This window comes from Biomphalaria glabrata, chromosome 16, assembly GCF_947242115.1.
Source record: "Biomphalaria glabrata chromosome 16, xgBioGlab47.1, whole genome shotgun sequence".
Taxonomy (NCBI): Eukaryota; Metazoa; Mollusca; class Gastropoda; family Planorbidae; genus Biomphalaria; species Biomphalaria glabrata.
Window position 1 is genome coordinate 18,477,023 of NC_074726.1, and position 23,093 is coordinate 18,500,115.

At 36.5% G+C, this 23,093-nt stretch overlaps 1 protein-coding gene across 1 annotated transcript in view; it reads right to left on the reverse strand.

The window, feature by feature from the left end:
- The window catches only part of LOC106058715 (mucin-2-like), a 46,006-nt gene extending 29,946 nt beyond the window's left edge, over window positions 1-16,060 (reverse strand). Inside the window, exons 1-2 of the mRNA XM_056013796.1 lie at window positions 15,903-16,060; window positions 2,624-2,853 (exon numbers count right to left, since the gene is read on the reverse strand). Coding sequence (XP_055869771.1) covers window positions 2,624-2,846 — 223 coding nt within the window. The 5' untranslated portion in view covers window positions 2,847-2,853; window positions 15,903-16,060. The remainder of the gene's footprint in view (window positions 1-2,623; window positions 2,854-15,902) is intronic.
- Window positions 16,061-23,093: the final 7,033 nt, after the last annotated feature.

A 23,093-nucleotide genomic window follows, 5' to 3' on the forward strand; every position in this document is an offset into this window, starting at 1 on the left:
TTTGTAGAACTGCCTGATCTGGAAACCACTACACGGTTCATCTCAGTTATAGGATTACTGATCTGAACCCTTCAACATGTAAAATGATAACGAAGAAGAAGAAGAAGAAGAGACGTTTGTGTACCCAAATTGTGTGAACAGCAGCAAAGTTTTTTTAAGTGTGGAAATACAGCTTCTGGCACCCATAAAACTCCCGTGGTAGTGATGACTGGAACTTTGTGTCCTCTGGAGCTGAATCGGCTTCTTTTAATAAGTGTTGTATTTTTAATCATTTCACTAAAGATAGTTTCACCTTTCAGCAAAGGAAATTGACAAAAAACTATATTTTGCTTGCCTGTAGAAATGGGAAAGCCTTGTTTGAAAAGATTTAACATGTATTTGCATTTCATATGTGAACAATCAATTGCAATATTTTGTCTTCCACTCTTCATTAGAAATATTGGTAACAAAGTCAAAGTCAATGTCCTTCTAGTAACATAACAATTTCATCCTTGAGATTATATATTCTTCTCCATTGCCTTGCCCATGCTAAGCTAGCGGATACATTGGATTAATTATTCATAAATCAGAGCTACCCGTGGTTAACTCTCCTAGTTAAAGTAAATTACATTGTATACACTTTGTTCTATATTATCCTACCGCAACTTAATGATTGAATTATATGCAGCTTTGTGCAAACTTTCCTGTTTCAAGTTTATGGTTCTCAGTCAAAAATCGAGCTCCATCTGTTGTTACTCTTGCCGTCTTGTTCCAAGCCTACCCAACACTCAGACATTGTGTCTTGAATTGAGTGTATTGATGTATAGCCAATAAGCATAATCTCCGTTAACACTCTTTATAACGAGATTGTTTCAATAATTTATATAGATATATTTTTTAAATATTTGCATTTTTATATCTATATACTGTGGGCACACCTGATTTCTGTAGGTGTCGGCGGGCCGCATAAAACACCTCGGCGGGCCGCATGTGGCCCGCGGGCCGTAATTTGCCCACCCCTGGTCTAGAGGGAGATTTCATAGTGTTTAAGATGTATTACTTTTGAGTTTGAATCTAGTGGTTAATTTGAACGTTTCATATTTATTACAGTTTATTTTGTAATTACTGTATAATATATTTTGTGATTTCAAGTTTCTGTATTTGAATTAAAGGATCTTCACTTCTTCAATCTACTTGATAATATTAGATCTAGAGATATAGAATCCCCGGCATGTCACAGTAATTCATCTTATCAGCTGATATCTACAAGTAAAGTTTATTTCATCTTATCAGCTGACAACTTCAAGTAAGGTCTACTATCTTTGCACCTCTCAGCACCATCGACGAATTAGCATTTCTTCAACACCTAATTCAATAAGAAGAGAGTTCGTAACATATTTAAATATATTCAAAGCAAGATAAGCCTGTGACACTGTTCTAAAACGTCATGTTTTCGTCTGGAAAGAGGAGGAGGTGGTAGAGTGAAAACAATGAATCAACGCTCATTTTTGTAATTTCTGCTAATGATTGCATTTGGCATTAAAGAACAGGGGGTGGGGTTGACTCGATATAAAAATTTAATTTATAGCGTGTATAAGTTATAATAGTGACAGATTTTTTTTTATTTTGTAATTTCTGAACTATAATACAAAAAGAAAAAAGTATCGGTTTGTCCCATGGGCGGAGGGCAATTGCATGTATCGTCTCTCCACCTGGTACAACTATTTTTCATTTTATATTTACTAATGATACAATTTGAGTGTGGTGCGACATAATATACAAATGGGTTCAAATATTAATATGTAGCTTACATTATATATATGGCGGCATGGTCGTGCGTTTTGCGCAAACCCTGCCCGCTCCCATCCGCCGTTGTTTGGGCTAGGAAGTCTATTATCTTAAACTGTGAAGGAACAACCGAAACATGGACAACATTGTACAAACAAACATTCAAACTTTGATTTCTACATAGGACCGCCTCTACCAAACTCAGAGGGCTAGAGTGGAGAGGACAGTAGATGCAAATGCCCACCCCACCGAATCGGCCAAGATGCCAGAAGGGAGCGACATAACATAAAAATTAAAATAGTAATTCAACTAATTTTCTTCACAACTTTGATTTCTACATAAAAGTAGGAGCGCCCCCCCCACTCAAAGGGTTTAGGTTGGAAAGGCAGTAGATGTATTCGCCCCCCCCCCCAATGTGCCAACAGGAGAGCGACATAATATAAAGATCGGTTAAAATATCAATAACAAGTTTTAATCATATAGGTATCTAATTGATTCTGTTAACAAGCTGTGATTTCTACAAATAAATTGGACCGCCACCCCCACTCAAAAGGTCGGGGGGGGGGCGGGATTGATGCCACTGTCCCCTCCCCACCCCACCAAATCGGTCAACATACTAGACGGGGGAGCGAAACAATATAAAAATAGGTTGAAATATAAATAATTAGTATAAATTATAGCATAACTCATAAATTCATATACAAATTGTGGGATTTCTTTACTAAAATTCGTCCGCCCCTCCACTTCGGGGGGGGGGGGGGGGGCGACCGCCCCTACCGCCCCCCACCTGGATCCGCTTGCGACTGAATCATAATGCACTAATAGTAATTAGAGATGGTTATACAATTCTACTGACCAGTTAATAAGTAAGTCATACAACACGAGCTCCTGGCGTAGTAGTCATAGCATGCTGTAGCTGGACAGGCCACATAGGTGTTGGTTGTCGGCATGTAAGAGCTCCATGTGTAGATAGAAGTACCGTAGCAAAACAGAGGAGTCGAGTAATAATAGTAGAGGTTAGCGTCTCCGCCAGTCAGGAAAATATTCAAGAAAACCAAGACTAGAATTTTGTGAAACATCTTTTGTCTGTGGATATTAAAGTAAACAGTCTGCCTAATGAAACCAACATTATACAAAGTAAAAGTCTTTGTAGTCTATGATGAGCTGAATATGTAGTCTACATTATTAAATAAACACCTAACTTACAAAACCATTCAAAAGAATATAATAGTCATAAGTGTATTTTAGCCCTACGTACCGTTAGTCATTACATAATGGTTACCATTGCATCCTAATAAATACTTCCAATCTCTCTCTATATTTACAAAGACCCTGATTGAGTCACCTAGCACTCATTCTCCAACCGTGGACAAAATATTACCCTAACCCTTGAACCCGTCATTACTTTCCGTTGGACTAGAAGAATGACGAATGATCAAAACGGCAGCGGTTCAATTGAGCCAAAGCGATTCTTTAGTCGCAATTAAGACGCATTTTTTTAAAGCTGATAGATCATAAAGTAAAGATTACATTTTCTTATGTTTGATGCGGTTTATTTATTTGTGTGTGTGCGTGTATTACTCATTGGTGCGAAACTTACTTTTGTACCATTGTATACAATTATTTTGTTTGGTTCCTATGAAGCTGACTTTACGTGTAAAACTTCTAAAGACAAAAAGAAATGTAGGTCAAACTATTGTGTGTCTTGAAGGTGAGGGTAAAACAACAACAGATATTACAATTCTTGGGTTACTCCACCAGAGTGATATCAAACAAAGGTGTCCGACTAAAAGCAACATAAAGCTAATGAAAAAACAACAACTTAATATTGACTCAAGAAGCCGAAGTAAAGTCAGTTCAGTGATTGTATGTAAAATTATTTTTTTGTGGAGGTGAAACTAGAATTCTTAGGCCAGTAGTATGTGTTTGTGTGGTAGGTCAATAAAAGCGGGCCATTAAAATTCAACATAACAAACTATAAATTATGAGACAAAATTACGCTAAGAGAGATTAAAACGGGGGGGGGGATGCTTCGCCCAAACTATTGTGTGTGTGTTCGACGCAGAATGCAGCAGTAAAAATGCTCACGCTGAAAAATATCAGAGTTCTTTGAAATATTTCGACAAAGAGTCGATGAATACTTAGGGATTGTATGTAGGACTATTTCCTATGGCGTAGGGTGGAGGGGTAGGAATAAGTTTTACCGGTAATCGTATTCATGGGTAAACAGTATAAGGTTGGGAGGGGTAGCGGTATAAATCGAGCCGTGCCAATTTGTGGATTATAAAATTCAAGTTTTTAAATAGAGGGGGCGGAGCAGGATGTAAAAAGGACCAGCCCACAAACAATCCTAGAGCCTTTCAAATAGTTCCAAATAACTGATTAGCAGAAGAATAGTCAGATGAGAAAGAAGACTATTTGTTAAGTCGGAAAGTTTTGGGAGGGGGGGGAGTTCTACTTGAATTTACGGGCCGGTCTAAATTATAAGTAAAACAAAAAGGGAGGGGGTCCATAGTAAAATGAAAATAATATAGAATGGGGCCAAATCAACGGACCTAGCCGGTAGGTAAAGCTAGCAGTGTCGTAGCATCCATGGCGCGAAGCGGTTCAATGAACCTGGGCCCACGACCCTTAGGGGCCCACATTCTGTGGCGTTCCAACCATGGCGCAAAGGGATTTGACCAGTTGGGGCCCACATGAACTTTGGAGATGTGTCACAGTCTCGGTTGACATTGTCTGTTATAAGTTCACCTCGGGTCATGAGGGTGAAAGACACGTGAATCCTCTGAGATAGAAAGAGGAAGTAAGAAAGACTAGATTGACTTTTAGTAAGTAGTAACTTTTGGTCTATCGAGAACAGTAGTAACTATGAGTTGAATAGAGTAGTCTCTGGGACAGGGGCGTAACTAGGGATTTGGGGGCCCGGGGGGATTGACCTCTTTGGGGGCCCCTTGCATTTTAACATTCGACATATGACATGTACGCAAAATATATAAGCCCCAAATCAAATTGGTTCAGTATATCAGTAAACTGAACAAAAAATAATCAAGATTCTTTTAATGAATAATACCTTTGTTTATTAGTTAAATAATACACAAGTGACAAATCTAAATTGATATCGCTTCACGTCGTGCATTCTGTGCAGCAAAGACATCTATAACATCAACTACATCGATACTTTGTGACTTCACTGACATTAAAGCCATGATAAGCCTTTCTTGTGTCATTGTGCTCCTGAGATACTTTTTGATGAGCTTGAGCTTTGAGAATGATCTCTCACATGACGTAAAGGAAGTGGCCTGAATTAGCAGTATTCGGAAGAGGTTGCAAAGTTTGAGCACACGTAATTACCATATGAAGCCTTTTTACCTAAATATGTCTATTGGTGATTGTATTACTGGTTTGTTGATGACAAGTGCTCGTGCATCAATGACATATTTGAAAAAGCGATTTGCCATTTATTTCATCATACAAACAGGAAAAGTAGCACAGTTTGTCATAAGCGGGTCTTCATCTAACAGGTGTTTTGGTTCAAGAAGAAACCCAAAGGTATCCATTTTCTTTCCAGCCTTTGAAATCTGCCCTTCATCTCCATATGAAATCTGTCCAGCACTTCTGTCGCAACACGTTTGAATTGCAGTTCTACTGACAGTCCTACTTTAGAACTCAACTTCCCATCAAGTCTTTTCTTTCTTCTGGTTGTTTTGATTACAGGGAATCAATAGTATTCACTACCTTCTTTTGCTTTTTCGATGGATTGGGTTTTTGTCAGTTTCTCATCATTTTGCAGAAAGCATGAAAGGGTACTAATTTCTTTAGCAGCTTCTCGTATATGCATTCCAGACTTTTGTAGTTTCTTCTGAACTATATTAATTGGGCGCAAGAGCTTTGACCAGAATTCAAGATAGGCAAAAAATTCTTAATTTTCCACTACATGAAGAAGATTCTGTGCTAATATTATATGGTATTACGTCATTGTTGGTTGTTTATGTTTTGTGCTCAAGAAAAAGGATTCAGAGCATACAAAAGTGGGAAAGATCCATATCTCGTTATGCTCGAGTATAGAAATACTCCGATAAGTGGACTGCCGTATTCACCATCACAACTGCTGACGAGTAGAAGACCCAGGGAATCATTCCAACTGATCCCAAACTATTGAAACCATCGGTAGCTGAAAATGCAGAGACATTACTCAACGAACGACAGATGAAAAGCAAAGTGAAATACAATGCAAAAGCAAGACTACCTTAAGATTATTCTGCCGGAGAGTTCGTCTAGGTCAAACATGGCAGAAAGTAGTTGTCATAAAAAAAACATTCAGCACCCAGATCTTACATCATAAAGACAAAGGGAAAAACATACAGAAGAAATCAACGCTTTTTGAATAAGAGTTTTGATGAAGATATCTCTGGGTACTATGATACCGATGGAGACAATGAACTGCAAACTGTTGGAACAAACGAAACAGACAGTTATAGACCAACGTCTAGAGAACTTGTTGTGCCAGTCAAGACAACCAGAAGTGTACGAATTGTTAAAGTTCCTAGTAGACAGGGCCGGCCTTAGGCCACTGCAGCCTATGCGGTCACAGTGGGCCCCGCGCTTTCATAGGACCCGCGCTAATTCAAAGTGTACATTATTAAATTAAACCATTATAACGTATATAAAATAACAGGGTTTTCGCGACCTCCTGATTTTTCAGGGCCTCCAGGAAATCTCATGAAAAGGCAGAATATACAAAAAGTCCTGAACTTTTTTTTTTTGAATTTATTCAAATCTCCTGAAGAATAGACGAAATTGACATTTTAGGGTGCCTATAAATAGAAAGTGGCATTGCGAGCTTTCATTTGATAAAAATTTATTGCAAAGACGAAAGAAGGCCTATTTTCTAATTCAAAAAAAAAAATAATATTGACATTATGCTCATCCCTACCCTGATTAGGCCCCGCGCGATCCGTTTCGCATAGGGCCCCGCAAATGCTAGGACCGGCCCTGCTAGTAGATATCAGTCTTAAGAACTTTAAAAGGAAGGGTGTGATAATAACTTCAAAAGGAAGGATGTGCTAATATTATATGATTGTTTGTTGTTTATGTTTTGTGCGAACGCAAAAGGATTAGATGGAATAGAGTTTCCATTAGATTGAGGAAGGATGAATTGAGGGGTAATAACTCGCGTGTGAAGTTTAATTCTGAAATTATAGACGCCAAACCCGAATATTGGACTATTCTAGCATTATTAAGAATAACTTTTGGATCTGTTATACTCGATTCTGTAAATTTTGCTTCAAGGTTAATTAGTGTAGCCATAAAATACTCGCCGTTTAGATCTATTATTAGTAAAGGTAACAAGATACCTGGAATTCGTTGTATATCATGCAGTTTTATTCGTGGCAACAAAGTTTAAAATGTAAAACAAACTTTAAAAAAAACTTTGATCTCTGTGGGAAAAAAAATATTTTTAAAACAAAGTCAACGTACTGATAGTCTTTGTGATAAATTTAATCCATAAATGTTGAAAAAAAAAGACACCAGTTGACACTATTTGTCAATCAAATATATTAATTTATGTATTTACAAATAAATTTCGGACACCCATTTGGGGGCCCCCCCTAGGTGGGGGCCCGGGGGGATTTTAAAATTCTCCCCCCCTCCCCCCCCCCCTTAGTTACGCCACTGCTCTGGGACTTGAGACAGTACACGTATTGCTAATAGTTGTTTTCTGTACTTAAAGCAGGATAAATATTATTGAATTTATTGTTAACCGCTTTGATGCGGACGCATTTCAGTAGTGAAGTTATGTTATATAGGATTTGTATATTTGATACCGCGGTTATGCAGATGTAATTATATTTCAAATTGGATATCTTGATGTAACCACTAGAAGTGCAGCATATTGTATTATTAAATAAACGTCATATTTGTCTGCTGAAGATCTACTCAAGTCTTTGTATATTATTCATGTTCGTGACGTGTTAAGTGGACACACGAATCCAGCATTCCTCAGCATTCGCGACACGTTGATATTCATGCACGATGTCTACATTCTGGTGACCAGTCCTATGTATAATATCAATACCACGTCAAAAGATCAGTTACAGGAATGCATAATTACACTTTCGTAAAGGCAATTATAAAGTATAAACAGAAAAGTCTTTTTAGGGGGAGGGGGGCCCACCTAGATATTATTGAACACGGGCCTGCTGCTACCTTGCCACGCCACTGAAAGCTAGTATATAATATCTACCATTAAATCTATTGCTAAATTCGACTCTGGATAATATTTTTAAACAAGAAAATATTTAAACAAGATTACAAAGAGAGTTTGTGTTGCCACACAAACTCAGAGGCGGCCCCCGTGGGAGACAGATCCCTGTCGGATCCGCATATTCGCTGGTCGACTGAGGATGGCATCGAGCAGAGTATGAAACCGAGACCTTAGAGATGATCAGTCCTGCGCGCTAACCGCACGACCAGGCATTGCTCTTAATCTAATGACAAACTGGTTACAAACTAATAGCCTATTATTGATAATATACCTACACATTACGGAATGACAACTACCGGATATGTACAATATGTCAGAAGAGCAATCTTAGATAATCTTTTGGTATTGAGCAATGTCATTTAAATGGAACTAGAATGAGGATGTAGATCTACCTAAATTAAACTACTAATTTAGCACTCTCAATATCTATATCTACTAGATCTAGATCTAAAATATATATTTGGGATAATGTAGATGTAATTTAGATAAGATTTATATAAAAAAAACACTTGATAATCAATTAATAGACTAATTGCAATATGAAATATGAAAATAGTAGATTAGTTTTAGTATTTTATAACATTGCAATATTGACATATTGACAATCTAGACTTTAGAAATAAAAATCTGCACTTTAAGTCTAGAAATTAAAATTATAGATCTTGATCTAGTCTAAATCATGGCTGTCTGGTAGTGCGGTTTGCGCGCTGGACTGTCGTTTGGATTTATCGATGGTCCCAGGTTCAAACCCTGCCCGCTCCCATCCTCCGTCGTCCTGCGGGAGGTTTGGACTACAACTCTGAAGGAACATCCGAAACATGTAAAACAAAAAACATTCTAAACTAGACCAAGAAATTCTAGATCTAGATTCTATAATGATTTTAATTAGAACTTAAATCTAAATCTAGTTTTAAAAATCTAGCTCTAGTGTAAGAAAAAAAATCTAGATCTAGTGTAAAAAATCTAGATTAGATCTAAATCTAGCTATTACGTCTTTTTAAAATGCGAGTCACATTATGAGGTTCAATAAAAATTACTATACCGAGTTGTTTTAGCATTTCATTTAAAGAATTTATTCCATTTGACGTCAAAGGAAAAAAATCCACTACGTCACACGGCCTAGTTAGTTTTAAAAAATGTCATCTATACGAGCAGCTTGTCGAGTGTTCATAGACATTGGTGCACCGAGTGAGATCTTTTAGCATTTCATTTAAAGAATTAACTCCATATGACGTCAAAGGAAAAAAAATTCCATAACGTCACACGTCCAAGTTAGACTAAAAAATGTCATCTATACGAGCAGCTTCTCGGGGAATCATAGACAATGGTGCACCGAGTTTGTTCTTTTAGCATTTCATTTGATGGGCTAGTTAGACTAAATATGTAAATATATATATTTATAAAAGGATTTAAAACGCTTTTTTTTTTTGTTTTGTCTGTCACTCTGTCTGTCCGTCATGTTAATAGCGAGAAAAAAAAAAGACTAAACTCTATTAAAAATCTGATTAAAATTTAATATCCCTTCCGGAACATCGCATTAGTTTTAAATTTCTATAATAGATTGTTCCGGATGTTTATATATTTACAGTGAGAGAAAATAAGAATTCCAGATTAATCAAATACCGTTAATTAAATTTGTGGGATGGTCTGTTTTGAAAATTAGATGTCCCATAGCCTTATGGAGAGATTTTCAAACCATACTTTGGTGTTAGGAAGTTGTTTTCCTTAAGAATCGGAGCATAATATCAACGATAATTAGATTTTCTAACGTTTTAGCTAGAAAGTTAAAAGTAGTGTACGAGAGAAGTGCGATTTTACATAAATAGAGTAAAAATCCGGAACAGCCAATTTTCGTAAATAAGAAAATTATTTGTTTTATATATTAGGAGAGGGATTTCCAACATTTATTACCGTTATTAGATTTTTCATATAATATTTGGATCATTTTTGGCGACGATTTGTAAGAAAATTCTTGACCGATTAAACAACTTTTATTATGTTTCGGCAAGAAAATTTACTTAAAATAAGTCTTAAAATAAGTCTAAAAAGTGATTTTCAATAATTTTTTCTAATAAATTACTTTCTTATTTTAAAATCCTGAACAACCTATATTTTTGAAAAAAAAAAATTATTTGACATAAATTTGTTTGAAGTTTAAAATTCGGAACAATTGATATTGATAAATAAACTATAGTGACGTAGTGTCAAAGAATATAAGTGTAATATTAGTCATAATTTATTTTTTTATAAAACAATATTCGGAACAACTTTATAGTTAATGAAATATAAATCAGTATGGATATTTTTATTTAGCATTTATATGCTATTTACATAAAAAAAAAACGGAACAATATATTAAAGATCATGTATTTCTTGCAACGTTTAAGCATGGAAATGAAATCTAATATAAATTAGAAGAGCAAACAAATATTCATTGGCATTGATTAGTTTTTCACAAAACATCCGGAACAATCTATTATAGATACTTAAAACTATTGCAATAATTCTGAATGAAAAATTAAAGGTTAAATCAGATTTACAATAGCCTTTAGTGTTATTTGTTAATCTAATCGTGACGGACAGACCGACCAACAGACAAAACGCACAAAATAAAATATTTTATTCGGATGGGGGCACTAAAAAAATAAAATCTGATTTTGTAAAAAAAATTAAGGAATAGGTTTAGCACCGTCACAGATTTCCTATTGTATTTATAATAATAACTCGATAGAATCTACCTTAGGTCTGGATACGTCTAGGTGTTCCTGGTTCAGTTCTAGTTAACGAAATAAAACAATAAAATCACTAGATCGAACACATAAACTTTAATCAGCTTTACTGCATATCACACACGCTGGTCTCTGTCTGACAACCAACACACTTCCGGTCATTCGCGCAGATTGTAAAAATAGATTATACATACATACACACATTCATCCGTGACAAGCACCATATCATGTTGCGACGTTACGCTACTGCACAAAAGTCGCTGCATAAAAAGTCCATAAAAAAAACAAGATTACAAAGAGAGTTTGTGTTACACAAACTCAGAGGCGGCCCCCGTCGAAGTCGGATCCCTGTCGGATCTGCATATTCGCAAATAATATTCAAGAAGTGATTTAATTTTGATGTAAAATGTTTTACATGTTTCGGATGTTCCTTCAGAGTTGAAGATAATTACTTCCTAGTCCAAACCTCCCGCAGGACGACGGGGGATGGGAGCGGGCAGGGTTTGAACCCTGGACCATCCATAAATCTGAACGACAGTCTAGCGCGAAAACCGCACGACCAGGCAGCTATCCGATGGTCAAAAGTAATAATGTTTCAAAGATTCATTTGCCGTAAATTTAAATTTAAATTAAATAAAAAAAATAGTAGATTAGTTTTTGTATATTAAAACATTACAATATTGATCAAAACGTTTGGAAATGAAAATCTACACTTTTTTTTACACTTTAAGTTTAGAAATTGAAATTCTACATCTTAATCTAGTCTATTTTAGTCTAAACTAGATCTACAAATTCTAGATATAGACTCTAAAATAATTTTAATTAGAATATAAATCCAGATCTAGATATACTGTAATAAAAATCTAGATCTAGTTTAAAAAATCTAGATTAGATCTAAATCAAGATATCATTCCTTTTTTAAACGCGAGTCACATAACGAGGCTTAATAAACATTACTATACCGAGTTCTTTTTTCATTTCATTTGAAGAATTAATTCCATATAACGTCAGAGGAAAAAAAACAACACTACGTCACACGGCCTAGCTAGAATAAAAATCGCCTTCATCATTACGAGCCATTTATCGAGTGTTCATAGACATTGGTGCACCGAGTGCGTTCTTTTAGCATTTCTTTTAAAGAATTCATTCCATATGACGTCAAAGGAAAAAAAAAACATTACGTCACACGGCTTAGTTAGACTAAAATATGTTTTTATTAATACAAGCAATTTTTCGAGGGTTAATAGACATTGGTGCACCGAGTGCGTTCTTTTAACATTACATTTAAAGAGTCCATTCATATGACGTCAAAGAAAAAAAATTCCATTACCTCACAATAGGCTAGTACCGGTACCATAAAACAAATGTCTTTATTTACACGAGATATTTAACGAGGGTTCATAGACATTGGTGCACTGAGTTCTAATAGAATTTATTTAAAAAGGATCAAAGCCGCATTGTTTTTTGCGTTTTGTCTGTCAGTCGGTCTGTCCGTCATCTTGATATAAAAAAAACAACAACTAAAAGTTATTAAAAATTGATTAACCTTTATTCTACGTTTCAAAACATCGCAATAATTTTTAGGTATGAACACAATTGAAAAGTTTATATAATAGATTGTTCCGGATGTTTGTATAAGTAGTAAAAGAAAAAGAGAATTTCAGATAAATGAAATACCGTTAATTAAATTTTTTGAATGGTCTCGTATAAAAATTAGATGTACTACAGCCATGTGGAGAGATTTTCATACCTTACTTTGGTGTTTGGATTCTGTTTTCCTTAAAAATCGGAACATAATATTAACGATAATTAGATTTTTTAATGTTTTAGGTAGAAAGTTAAATGTACTGTAAGAGAGTAGTGAGTTAAAATATTTTTCATAAAAATCCGTAAAAACATTATTTCGTAAATGAGAAGATTATTTGTTTATTAATTAGAAGAGGGAGTTCAAACAATTATTTGGCGTTAGTAGATTTTTAAATAAATTCGGAAATTTCTGGCGACGATTTATAAGAAACAAAATCCGGAACTTTCTTTATCGATTACAAAACTTCTATGTTATGTTTTAGGAAAAAAATTAAATGTCTAAAAAGTAATTTTCAGTAATCAATTCTAGTAAATTACTTTTTTTTAAAGCCCTGAACAACCTATTGTCGATATTTTTTAAAATTTGTTTAAAGATGAAAATACAGAACAATTTGATATTGATAACCAAATTATAGTGACGCATTGTCAAATAATATAAGTATAATATTAGTAAATTATGCGATTTCAAACAATCATTAGGCATAATTCATGTTTTATAAAACAATATCCGGAACATTTTTACACTTAATGAAATATAAGTCAGTATAGAGATTTTGATTTAGCATTAATATGATATTTACATAAAAAACGGAACAACATATTATTGATAATGTGTTTTTGCAACGTTTAAGCATGGAAATTGAATGTAATATAAATTAGAAGAGCAAACAAACATTTGTTGGGGTTGATTAGTTTTGCAAAAAAAAAATCCGGAACAATCAATTTTTAGATACTTAAAACTATTGAGATGTTACGGGAGGAACATTAAAGTGTAAATCAGATTTTCAATAGCTTTTAGAGTTCTAGTTTTTTTTAATCTAATCGTGTCGGACAGACCGACCAACAGACAAAACGCACAAAAATAATCTTCTTTTATTCGGATGGGGGCACTAAAGAAAAAATAAATAAAATCTGATTTTTAAAAAAAGTTTAAGGAATTGGTTTAGCACCTGGTCACGTAGCGACGTTACGCTACTGCACGAAAATCGCTGCATAAAAAGTCCATTAAAAAACTGTGCGTGATATTTACATACAAAATGCATTATTAGCCTTTATAAACAAACAGAAATGTTTTCTTTTAATTTTAGCAGCTAGTTGACCATAAAAAACATCGTTAACTATTATTTATATTTGTTGTAAACATTTCCTGTACATTTTAAAAATATATTTGACTTAGTGATACTGAAAATACACAAACATTGTCAATCTTTGTTAGCATATTGTAACATTGCCTCTCTTACATTTACGTAATTGTTTTAGAATTGGTGTATTTTTATGAAAAAATCGCTTGCATAATTAATTTTATAAAATTAAACGGTTTGCTTTTAGAAAACCAAAAGTAGCCGTTGCACCTAAACTTTTCAAGCCGCATTTAATGATGAAATAATATTTTTCATATCTCTTCTAGTTTTCGAGATCTGAGTGTGACAGACGGACAGACGGACAGACGGACATTTTGCACAAACCTAATAGCGGCTTTTTCCCCTTACGGGGGCCGCTAAAAATGTGCGTGATATTTACATACAAAGTGCATTATTAGCCTTTATAAACAAACAGAAATGTTTTCTTTTAATTTTAGCAGCTAGTTGACCAGAGAAAACATCTCCAACTATTATTTATATTTGTTGTAAACATTTCCTGTACGTTTTATAAATATATTTGACTTAGTGATACTGAAAATACACAAAAGTTCTCCATCTTTGTTAGCATATTGTAACATTGCCTCCCTTACATTTACGTAATTGTTTTAGAATTGGTGTATTTTTATGAAAAAATTGCTTGCATAATTAATTTTATAAATTAAACGGTTTGCTTTTAGAAAACCAAAAGTAGCCGTTGCACCTAAACTTTTCAAGCCGCATTTAATGGTGAAATAACATTTTTCATATCTCTTCTAGTTTTCGAGATCTGAGTGTGACAGACGGACAGACGGACATTTTGCACAAACCTAATAGCGGCTTTTTACCCTTACGGGGGCCGCTAAAAAGAATTTTTCAAAGCGTATCAATTAGCTTGGATCAGACATGTAATTAAATTTGTAATAGATCTAGACTAACAATAAAAACGCATTTATAATTTTTTTTTTAAAGGGGAAACGACCTAAATTCAAATTAGTGGCTCAAGCCTTTTCGGTCTTCTCAAGTCCACACGGTAACCAGTGTACCACTCTGCTGGTGGAGAGCTTATGGAAGTTTGTATAGTCATCTATTGTTTCTACCTATTTTTTTGGGTTTGTGACAGTTTGTGTTCACTAAGACTCAAAAGACTAGTTCAGCTTATATCACCACTTCAGTCAATTACAATTTCTTTCTCTTGTTCTAGATACCAAACAAAATAATTGACCAATAGTTAATGAAATAATTGGTTAATACTCTTTTTTATTGTCAGGTAAAAGAAATAATTGTGCGAGATTTCAGCTTGATCCGAGATAGGGTGTCGGAGAAATAACGTGTACAAACTTTTGACCAGACAGACAGAGTTGATATGATCTTTGTAAAAATTGGAACCTTTTTTTTTTAACCCACTCCCCTTATCCCCCCTCCCCCCCCCCCCCGCCCCGAGAAAAAACCCTGGTTAAGCGAATGTATTAATCTACTAGACTTTATAATATTCTTATGATAGGCCTTTAGATCTTGACATAGACGACTGAGCGAAAAATTAATTGATTAAACCTTTTAATGAATAAGGGCTACGTGCGGAAACACTTCCCAAAGACCTAGGCCTAGAGTCTGTTCAAAAAAAATATTTTATTGTCTTCTAGCCAAATTTAAATTAATTTTTAATATTTTAAAAAATTATAATGGTTAGACTAGAGTTTTCCCAGTGTGGCCAAAAGAACTAATAATTATTTTTCCAATAATTATTATTTTCAACATCCATTCTCAAATTTCTAGGTAAATTGTATGAGCCGCTTTCAAGAAACATGTCCTCCCATCCAAGTTTTGCCTACCCATTCGGAATGTATGATTTAAATAGAGGTATTGTAATAATCGCTGTTACAAAACATTCATCAGCTTCATCAAGGAAGAATTGTTTTTTTTTTAAGTATTTTACTTGTTTGTCATTTTACACACTTAAATGTCGCCTTTACAACACATATTGAGTCGAAATTGCGAAGAAGAGAGACTTTAAAACACAAACATGTGTCAAAAAACAGATGGAGATCAATGTCTGAAACTGCTAAAGTTGTTTATGGAAACATTGCTTAGTGTATACAATTAGATCTAGCTCGCTTGCAAGCTTAACAATAGTTTACAATAAGTCATCAGTGCTCCAATGTATTGTGGAAAGAACTATTTACAAGATCTGTTGTGACTAAGTGATTATGTACTCACGTTATGTTAATATGGTCTTCTGGCCGTCTTCTAGCCTCACACTAGACGTTAGGGATGAACAGCTCTGGTCTAAGCTGTGGGATAGGTTTTATTATAGAGTGGATCGTTAAGTGGATATACTAGACCACTTACGTCAGCCTAGACACACACTCATACACACATCAACATACACAGACATTGGACAATCAAATCTTTGTTCCATATATCGACAAACGCCTCCACCTCCAGACCATCGTTTTGAAATCAAAGTAAACAAGAAATGAAAGGGGATGAGGTCCAAAATATTGACAGGACGATCAAATAATGGCGTCATGAGGTCAGTTTTCAATTGAAACAGCAACATGACCTGACCCGCACAGCGAAAGTTTGAAACTGCTACAAAGGTTGTTAACAAAGATATGTATTTATAACATGGGCGTAGCCAGGATTTTTTTTCGGGGGGAGTTTTGGGGGGGGATTTTTTCTCCGCCCTCCCCGCCCCCCCCCGGTGAAATTTTTTGGTTTGTATGTATGTATGTGTGTCTGTACATAATCTTTATTACATTCTGACCCTTCATTCTTTCGGAAGACGTTTATTGTGCCCTAGAACAGGTTCTTCCTGGAGTTAGTGGAAAAATTGTTGACTCCCCGCCACTGCCAGCAGGGGCATGGGGGAGCGATATGAACTCCCTCAGCGCGAGGCGGAGCCCGCCGCCAAGCACTATTTCTGGTATTGAAAGCCAACAAAATGCATATTCTGTGATATCTACAGTGCATTTTCCTGCTATTAAAAAGTTTCATTTCAAAGACCTAGTGTGCTATTCTTACTGACTTAGACCCTCCCGCGCCGTTCCGCGCATTTGCCGTTAAGCTGTTTCCACAAAAATCTGTCACTGGTAATGTCTGGAGCCTCTTCCCACCTGTTCTGAGGACCTCCATAAATGTGTGGCGCCAAGTTGTACTAGGGTATCATCGTAACTCTTATTATGCGTAATTCATTTTGTCGGAGAACATGTCCCGCAAACCCTATGCGACGCTCTGTCACAATCTTACTAAGGGGTAGACTCCCAGTTCGGCATAGGATATCCTTGATTTAGACCCGATCTCTATAACTGACTCCTAAAATCTCTCTTAGCCATCTTTGTTGACCCACATTTAGTGTTTTTCAATTTCGCAGATGACTATTCACTGTACTTTATCAATGGAGCCCAGCCTCTACTAGAAATGTGTAACCTCTCTTGAATACGCTCTTAGAATTAGGTGACTGTAGTTTGCTTTAGATTGTATATCGAAAAGGGAAGTTTTATCGTCAAAATCATCTGTTAGAGGTTTTAAACTAAAAAATCTCTGCAGTGATTTTTTTTTAAATTCAAAATCCCATTTAGCTACGTTCATAGAATTTGGTAATTGTAGTTTGCTTTAGAATAATATTGAAGATAGAGGTTTTCCACCTCAAAACTCTCTGTAGGGGGATTTTAAACTCAAAACCATCTGGAGTAGAGAGGGTTTAAGCTCAAAACCCCCAATTGGCTTGGCTACACTAAAATAATTTTAGTGTGTAATTTTCTTTTTTTAAATTGAGGTATTTTTTAGCATCAAACCCCTCTGAAGTGGGGTTTTAACTCAAAACCCCTTTTAGCAACACTCTTAGCATTTTGAGTGCGTAATTTGCATTTTTTTTTTTACATTGAAGATGTATTTTTTTAGCTTCAAACCCCGCTGGCGGAGGGTTCAAACTCAAAACTGAGTCAAAACCCATTTATCTACGCTCATAACATTTTGAGTGCATATTTTGTTTTTCTTTTATATTGAAGAGGTATTTTTTAGTTTCAAACCCGGCTGAAGGGGGGTTTAAACTCAAAACTGAGTCAAAACACATTGAGCTACGCTATTAACATTTTGAGTGCGTAATTTGCTTTTTTTTTATATATTGAGGTATTTTTTAGCTTCAAACCCTACTGAAGAGAGAGGGGGGGGGGGTAAACTAAAAAACCCTTTGGCTACGCTCATAGAATTTTGAGTGTGTTATTCTCTTTTTTTATATTGAAGAGGGGTATTATCGTAAATTTTGGAGGGGGTTTTAAAATCAAAATCTTCCTTAACTGTACTCTTGGAATTTGGGGATTGTCGTTTGCATTTTTTTGTTTTGTTTTATAGAAGAGGGAGATTTAACTGCAAAAACCCCGTGGAAGGGGGTTTTAAACTCAAAACCCCCTTGGCTGTGCTGGTGCAAGTGATGGTTTAGAATTAAAATCTCACCTAAAATAAACAAAATCAAAGCAAAAAATCAGTCACTAAATTCCGATTCCCCCCCCCCCCTTGTGGGGGGGATTTCATTTCGGAGGGGGGGATTTACCCCCCCCCCCTGGCTACGCCCATGATATATAATCTTACTACCTAATCTAGTGAAATTGTTTGTTTATCTGTTCTAGTTAAGTCATTTGTTTATCTAGTCTAGAGAAGTCTTTTCTTTATCTAGTCTAGTTAAGTCTATTCTTAATCTAGTCTAGTTTAGTCTTTTCTTTATCTAGTCTAGTGAAGTGTTTTCTTCATCTAGATAGCAAGTATAATAATCTTTTTAAATAGTAAATCCCTTTCTATATAGATAGTAAATCTAATTATTCATCTATTTCTTTATTTATAATGAAGCCGATTCTCACTTCTATATTGTAATTTATTTTATTAACTAAATTGTAGTCTATTTCTCTATCTATATTGTTATCTATTTCTCAATCAAGATTGTGGTCTATTTTTCTGTCTATATTGTTTTTCATTTCTGAATCTTGATTGTAATCTATTTTTGTCTATTTCGCTATCTAAATTTCGTATTGTTTTAATTGTAGACTATTTCTCTATCTAAATTGTAGACTATTTCCCTTCTAAATTGTAATCTATATCTCTATCTAGTGTAATAGATTAGTCTTGAAGTTATCAAAGGCTGACTGGCTTCAAGAGATTACTCAGGAAATTTCTTGCAAGTTGGAAGTAACAGACAAACACTATCACAAAGAACTCAGTTCAGACTTTGAATAACTAGATCAGGGGTCACATGTAGCCCGGGAAACAAATTTGTGTGGCCCGCGGCCACGTCCGCGAATTAAAAAAAATAGGTGAAATTATCTGCCCCGAGAAAAAGAAACTCTTTGAAGGCATTAGTTTGTCTGCGAACACAGTTGCAAGCAGGATCACCGAGTCAGCGACAAATGTTCAACAGCAACTGATTGCCGCTGCAAAAAACTTTGTAGTATATTCCATTGCACTGGACGAGTCTACTGGTGTAACAGACACCGCATACTGTGCCGTATTCATTCGTGGGGTCGACGAAAACTTGAACATTGTTGAAGAGCTATTGGACTTACTACCGCGTGAGGGGCAATGAAACGGCAGACGCCCTCGCAAGGGAGGATGCTTTGGTAGCCACACACCTCGAAGCACCAAGCACGTACTTACAAGCAACGGCACAGATCCGAGCACTCATTCATGAGAAGTGGTTAAAGTCCTGGGACAGAGCATGTGGTGTCTGGCAGCACATGCGTCACCCAGATTGCGACGATCCATGGTGGCGACTGAGGAGGTCAGAGCAGACAATTATTGCGCAGTGCAGAACGGAACACTGTCCTATTGGGGCCTACTTTGCCCGGTTCCGCACGAACTTTGACTCCCGATGCCGTCACTGTGGATAGAGCGTCGAAACAGTGTCGCACGTCCTGTACGGCACAGATCCGAGCACTCATTCATGAGAAGTGGTTAAAGTCCTGGGACAGAGCACGTGGTGTCTCGCAGCACATGCGTCACCCAGATTGCGACGATCCATGGTGGCGACTGAGGAGGTCAGAGCAGACAATTATTGCGCAGTGCAGAACGGAACACTGTCCTATTGGGGCCTACTTTGCCCGGTTCCGCACGAACTTTGACTCCCGATGCCGTCACTGTGGATAGAGCGTCGAAACAGTGTCGCACGTCCCCAGCTCCGCGAGCCAAGGGTGGACCTGTCTGAGCAGTCACTCGACTTGTATGGTAGCTACGAGGCATTAAGCCTAACGGCTAAGTTTCTTGCCAGAGCACTACGGGAGAATTAGTCCTTCCTGCTCTGTTTTTTCAATAGGAGTTCATCTCAGGACTTACTACCCATGAAAGGAACGACGAATGGACGCAACGTGTTTCTAGAACTGGAAGCTTGTATTGACAGGTGTGGGCTACCGTGGGGAAAACTTTTTTCAGTGGCTACGGAAGGTGCACCAGCAATGTGTTCAAAGAAGGTTAGGTTGTTGGATTAATGGTAGAGAAACGGTATCAGCTCAGCTTGGCGGGACCATTTGCAGCTATACACTGCCTTCTGCACCCTGTGGCACTCTGTGGCAAATGTCTACAAATGAAGAACGTGATGGATGTTATCGTGAAGACGGTGAAGTTCATACGTGCACGGGGTCTCAACCACAGACAGTTTGTGTCATTTCTAGCTGATTTAGAAACGGAATACGGAGAGTTGCTGTATCATAAGGAAGTCAGATGGTTGAATCGTGGAAAATTGCTGCAGAGATTTTTTGAACTGAGACGGGAAATAGCATGGCAATGAAAGACGGAGACATACTTCAGCTCAGTGACCCAATTGTTTTGTTACTGACATCACGCAACATCTCAATGCACTCAATTCACAACTACAGAGCACATAGCAGCTGTTTATCGTGATGTTTGACCGCATCAAATCATTCAGATACAATGCTGGCTTTGTGGGCCACTCAGCTGGTAGATGGAAACCTGGCTCATTTGTCTTTTCTACAGAGCATTACGGTTGAACCACTGAAAGACTACGTAGACATCCTCTCCAGACTACTGGAAGATTTTGAACACCCATTTCAGCAATTCACTGCTCTCGAACCACAGTTTTTCCTTGTTGCCACTCCGTTCGCAGTTGAAGTGAAAAACTTTCCAGAGGAAGTCCAGATGGAACTACTAGACCTGCAGTGTGACACTGTTCTGAAGCAAAAATACGCTGATGTTGGTGTTCCAGATTTGTATCAGTTTCTTCCCAGAGAGAAGTTTCCAAACTTATTCTGCGCAGCTGCTAGAATTCTAGCGATGTTTGGGAGTACGTACGTTTGCGAATTGTTTTTCTCCAGAATGAAGATCAACAAAACAGCATGACGATCAAGACTGACTGATAAGCATCTGAGAGCAACCTTGCGGCTTGCCACTACACGCGACTTTAGGCCTAACGTCGATGGTCTGGTCTCTGCCAAACGCTCTCAGCTGAGTGGACAGAAACATAAGTGACGAGCCATCTGCAGTAGGCCTAGTAATTGTAGTTGTATTTTTTGGGAACTACAGTTTCTGCTTTTTTATTAGTGACAGAGACAAAGTCAACTTATTTAAGTAAACTAAACTGCCTGTGCATGTAATTAATAATTATAAAAAGTTTATTTTAGCATCTAACTGCAGTGACAGTAGTGTTCGTAAAATTTAATGAAAAAACTTTCTCTTTTTCTGGTGCGGCCCGCTGAATGGTTGTTACTTTCACACATGCTGAAATGAGTTTGAGACCCCTGAACTAGATTGTAGTCTATTTCTCTATCTAAATGGTAGTCTATTTCTCTATCAAGATTGTTGTCTACTTCTTCTTATCTTATCTTATATAATACAGACGTTTCTTCAAAAAAGAAGATAATTACGTCATACGCGTCATGCATTTAGTCATGCATGTTAACCAATGACTTAATTTCTGCCAAATTTTCCTGGCTGGCTTAGGCAATCCATTCCATGCTCAGCGCTAGTGAAGAAGGAGCATTTGTACAAATTTGTCCTAGCATATGGAATGAGGAATGTACCTTTATCTTTGTGTCTTTATGAGTATTTTATTAAACTTTGTTTTTGTATTTGAAGATTATGGTTCAGTGTTTTATGTATAATTGTTACTTTACTTTTGAGTCTTCTCTGCTGAAAGCTTTCTAAATTGAGTGATTTTACTAAAGGTCTTACTTAAGTCAAATGTGAATATTCGTTAGTTATGAATCTCACTACTCTATTTTGTGTCTGTTTCTCTATCTAGATTGTAAATCTATTTCCCTGGTTAGCTTTTAAAAAGTGAGATTTTAATTTAAAAAAAATGTTATGGCGTAGACTTTGGTTAGGGATGACTGTAAGGTGTGACATTTTAGTTTAATGGCTCTAAGTTACTTATTCATGGTAGAGTTGCTCACGCTTGTTTTATTGTATGCAGAAGTATGCATATAGTTGTGAGAGTTTGGGAAGACAGATAGACAGAGCTAGAGAGAGAAGAGAAAGAGAAAAAATTAACCCTTAAAAAACACATTGAAGTATGTGATGAGGAAATGAGGCGAGTGGCCAGCCCTACAACAGGTGTAGCAGCGTGAGGGACACAATACAACTTAGAACTGTCTTCACACAATATGTTACAGCAGTCAACAAACTGACGCAGTGGACGCTAGACCTGTTGATTGGTCTGGGGGGCAAGTTGACATTTACATTAGTCTGCATGACGAACATGGCATGTTTAGCACCCTTATACAATAATTGCACGTTTTCTTTAAACTATAAAAGTTTTTTTTTAATGTAAATTTCTAGTTAAATATCATTTAGGAAACCAGGAGCCCACATATTCACATGGATTAGGTTTATAGGATACTAGCGTTGAAAACCGGCCACGCCCACCGTCTATATGATCCTATGGTGGCCTTTTCAAACTCCTAAGGAAAATAGGTTGTCCCCCCCCCCCCCCCCAACTACTGACGTTGATCGAGTGCTTTCATGAAGAAAACAAAATGTACCGTAAAATTTAAAAGAACCCAATCAGCAACTTTTGAGGTTAGAAGTTGTGTCCAGCAGTCCAGCAGGGATGTGTGCTCGCAACGTCTCTGTTTGGAATCTTCTTCTCCTGCTACTGCATTATGCTTACAGCAATATCAACGAAGGTGTATTTCTCCAGATAAGATCCCCTGGAAAACTCTTTAATGTATCAAGGTTGCGGGCAAAGTTTAGGAAGATACTTATAGGGGAACTCCTGTACGCAGATGATGCAGCTATTGTGTCTGACTCTGATACTCAGCTTCAGTCCCTGGTTGACAAACTATCTTCTGCTAGCCAGAAGTTCGGCTTAAATATTAGTCAAAGCAAGACTAAGATACTAGTTCATTACACAAATGCTGCACCTCACGTAACTCTTAATGGCCAACCACTAGAAATTGTTGACCATTT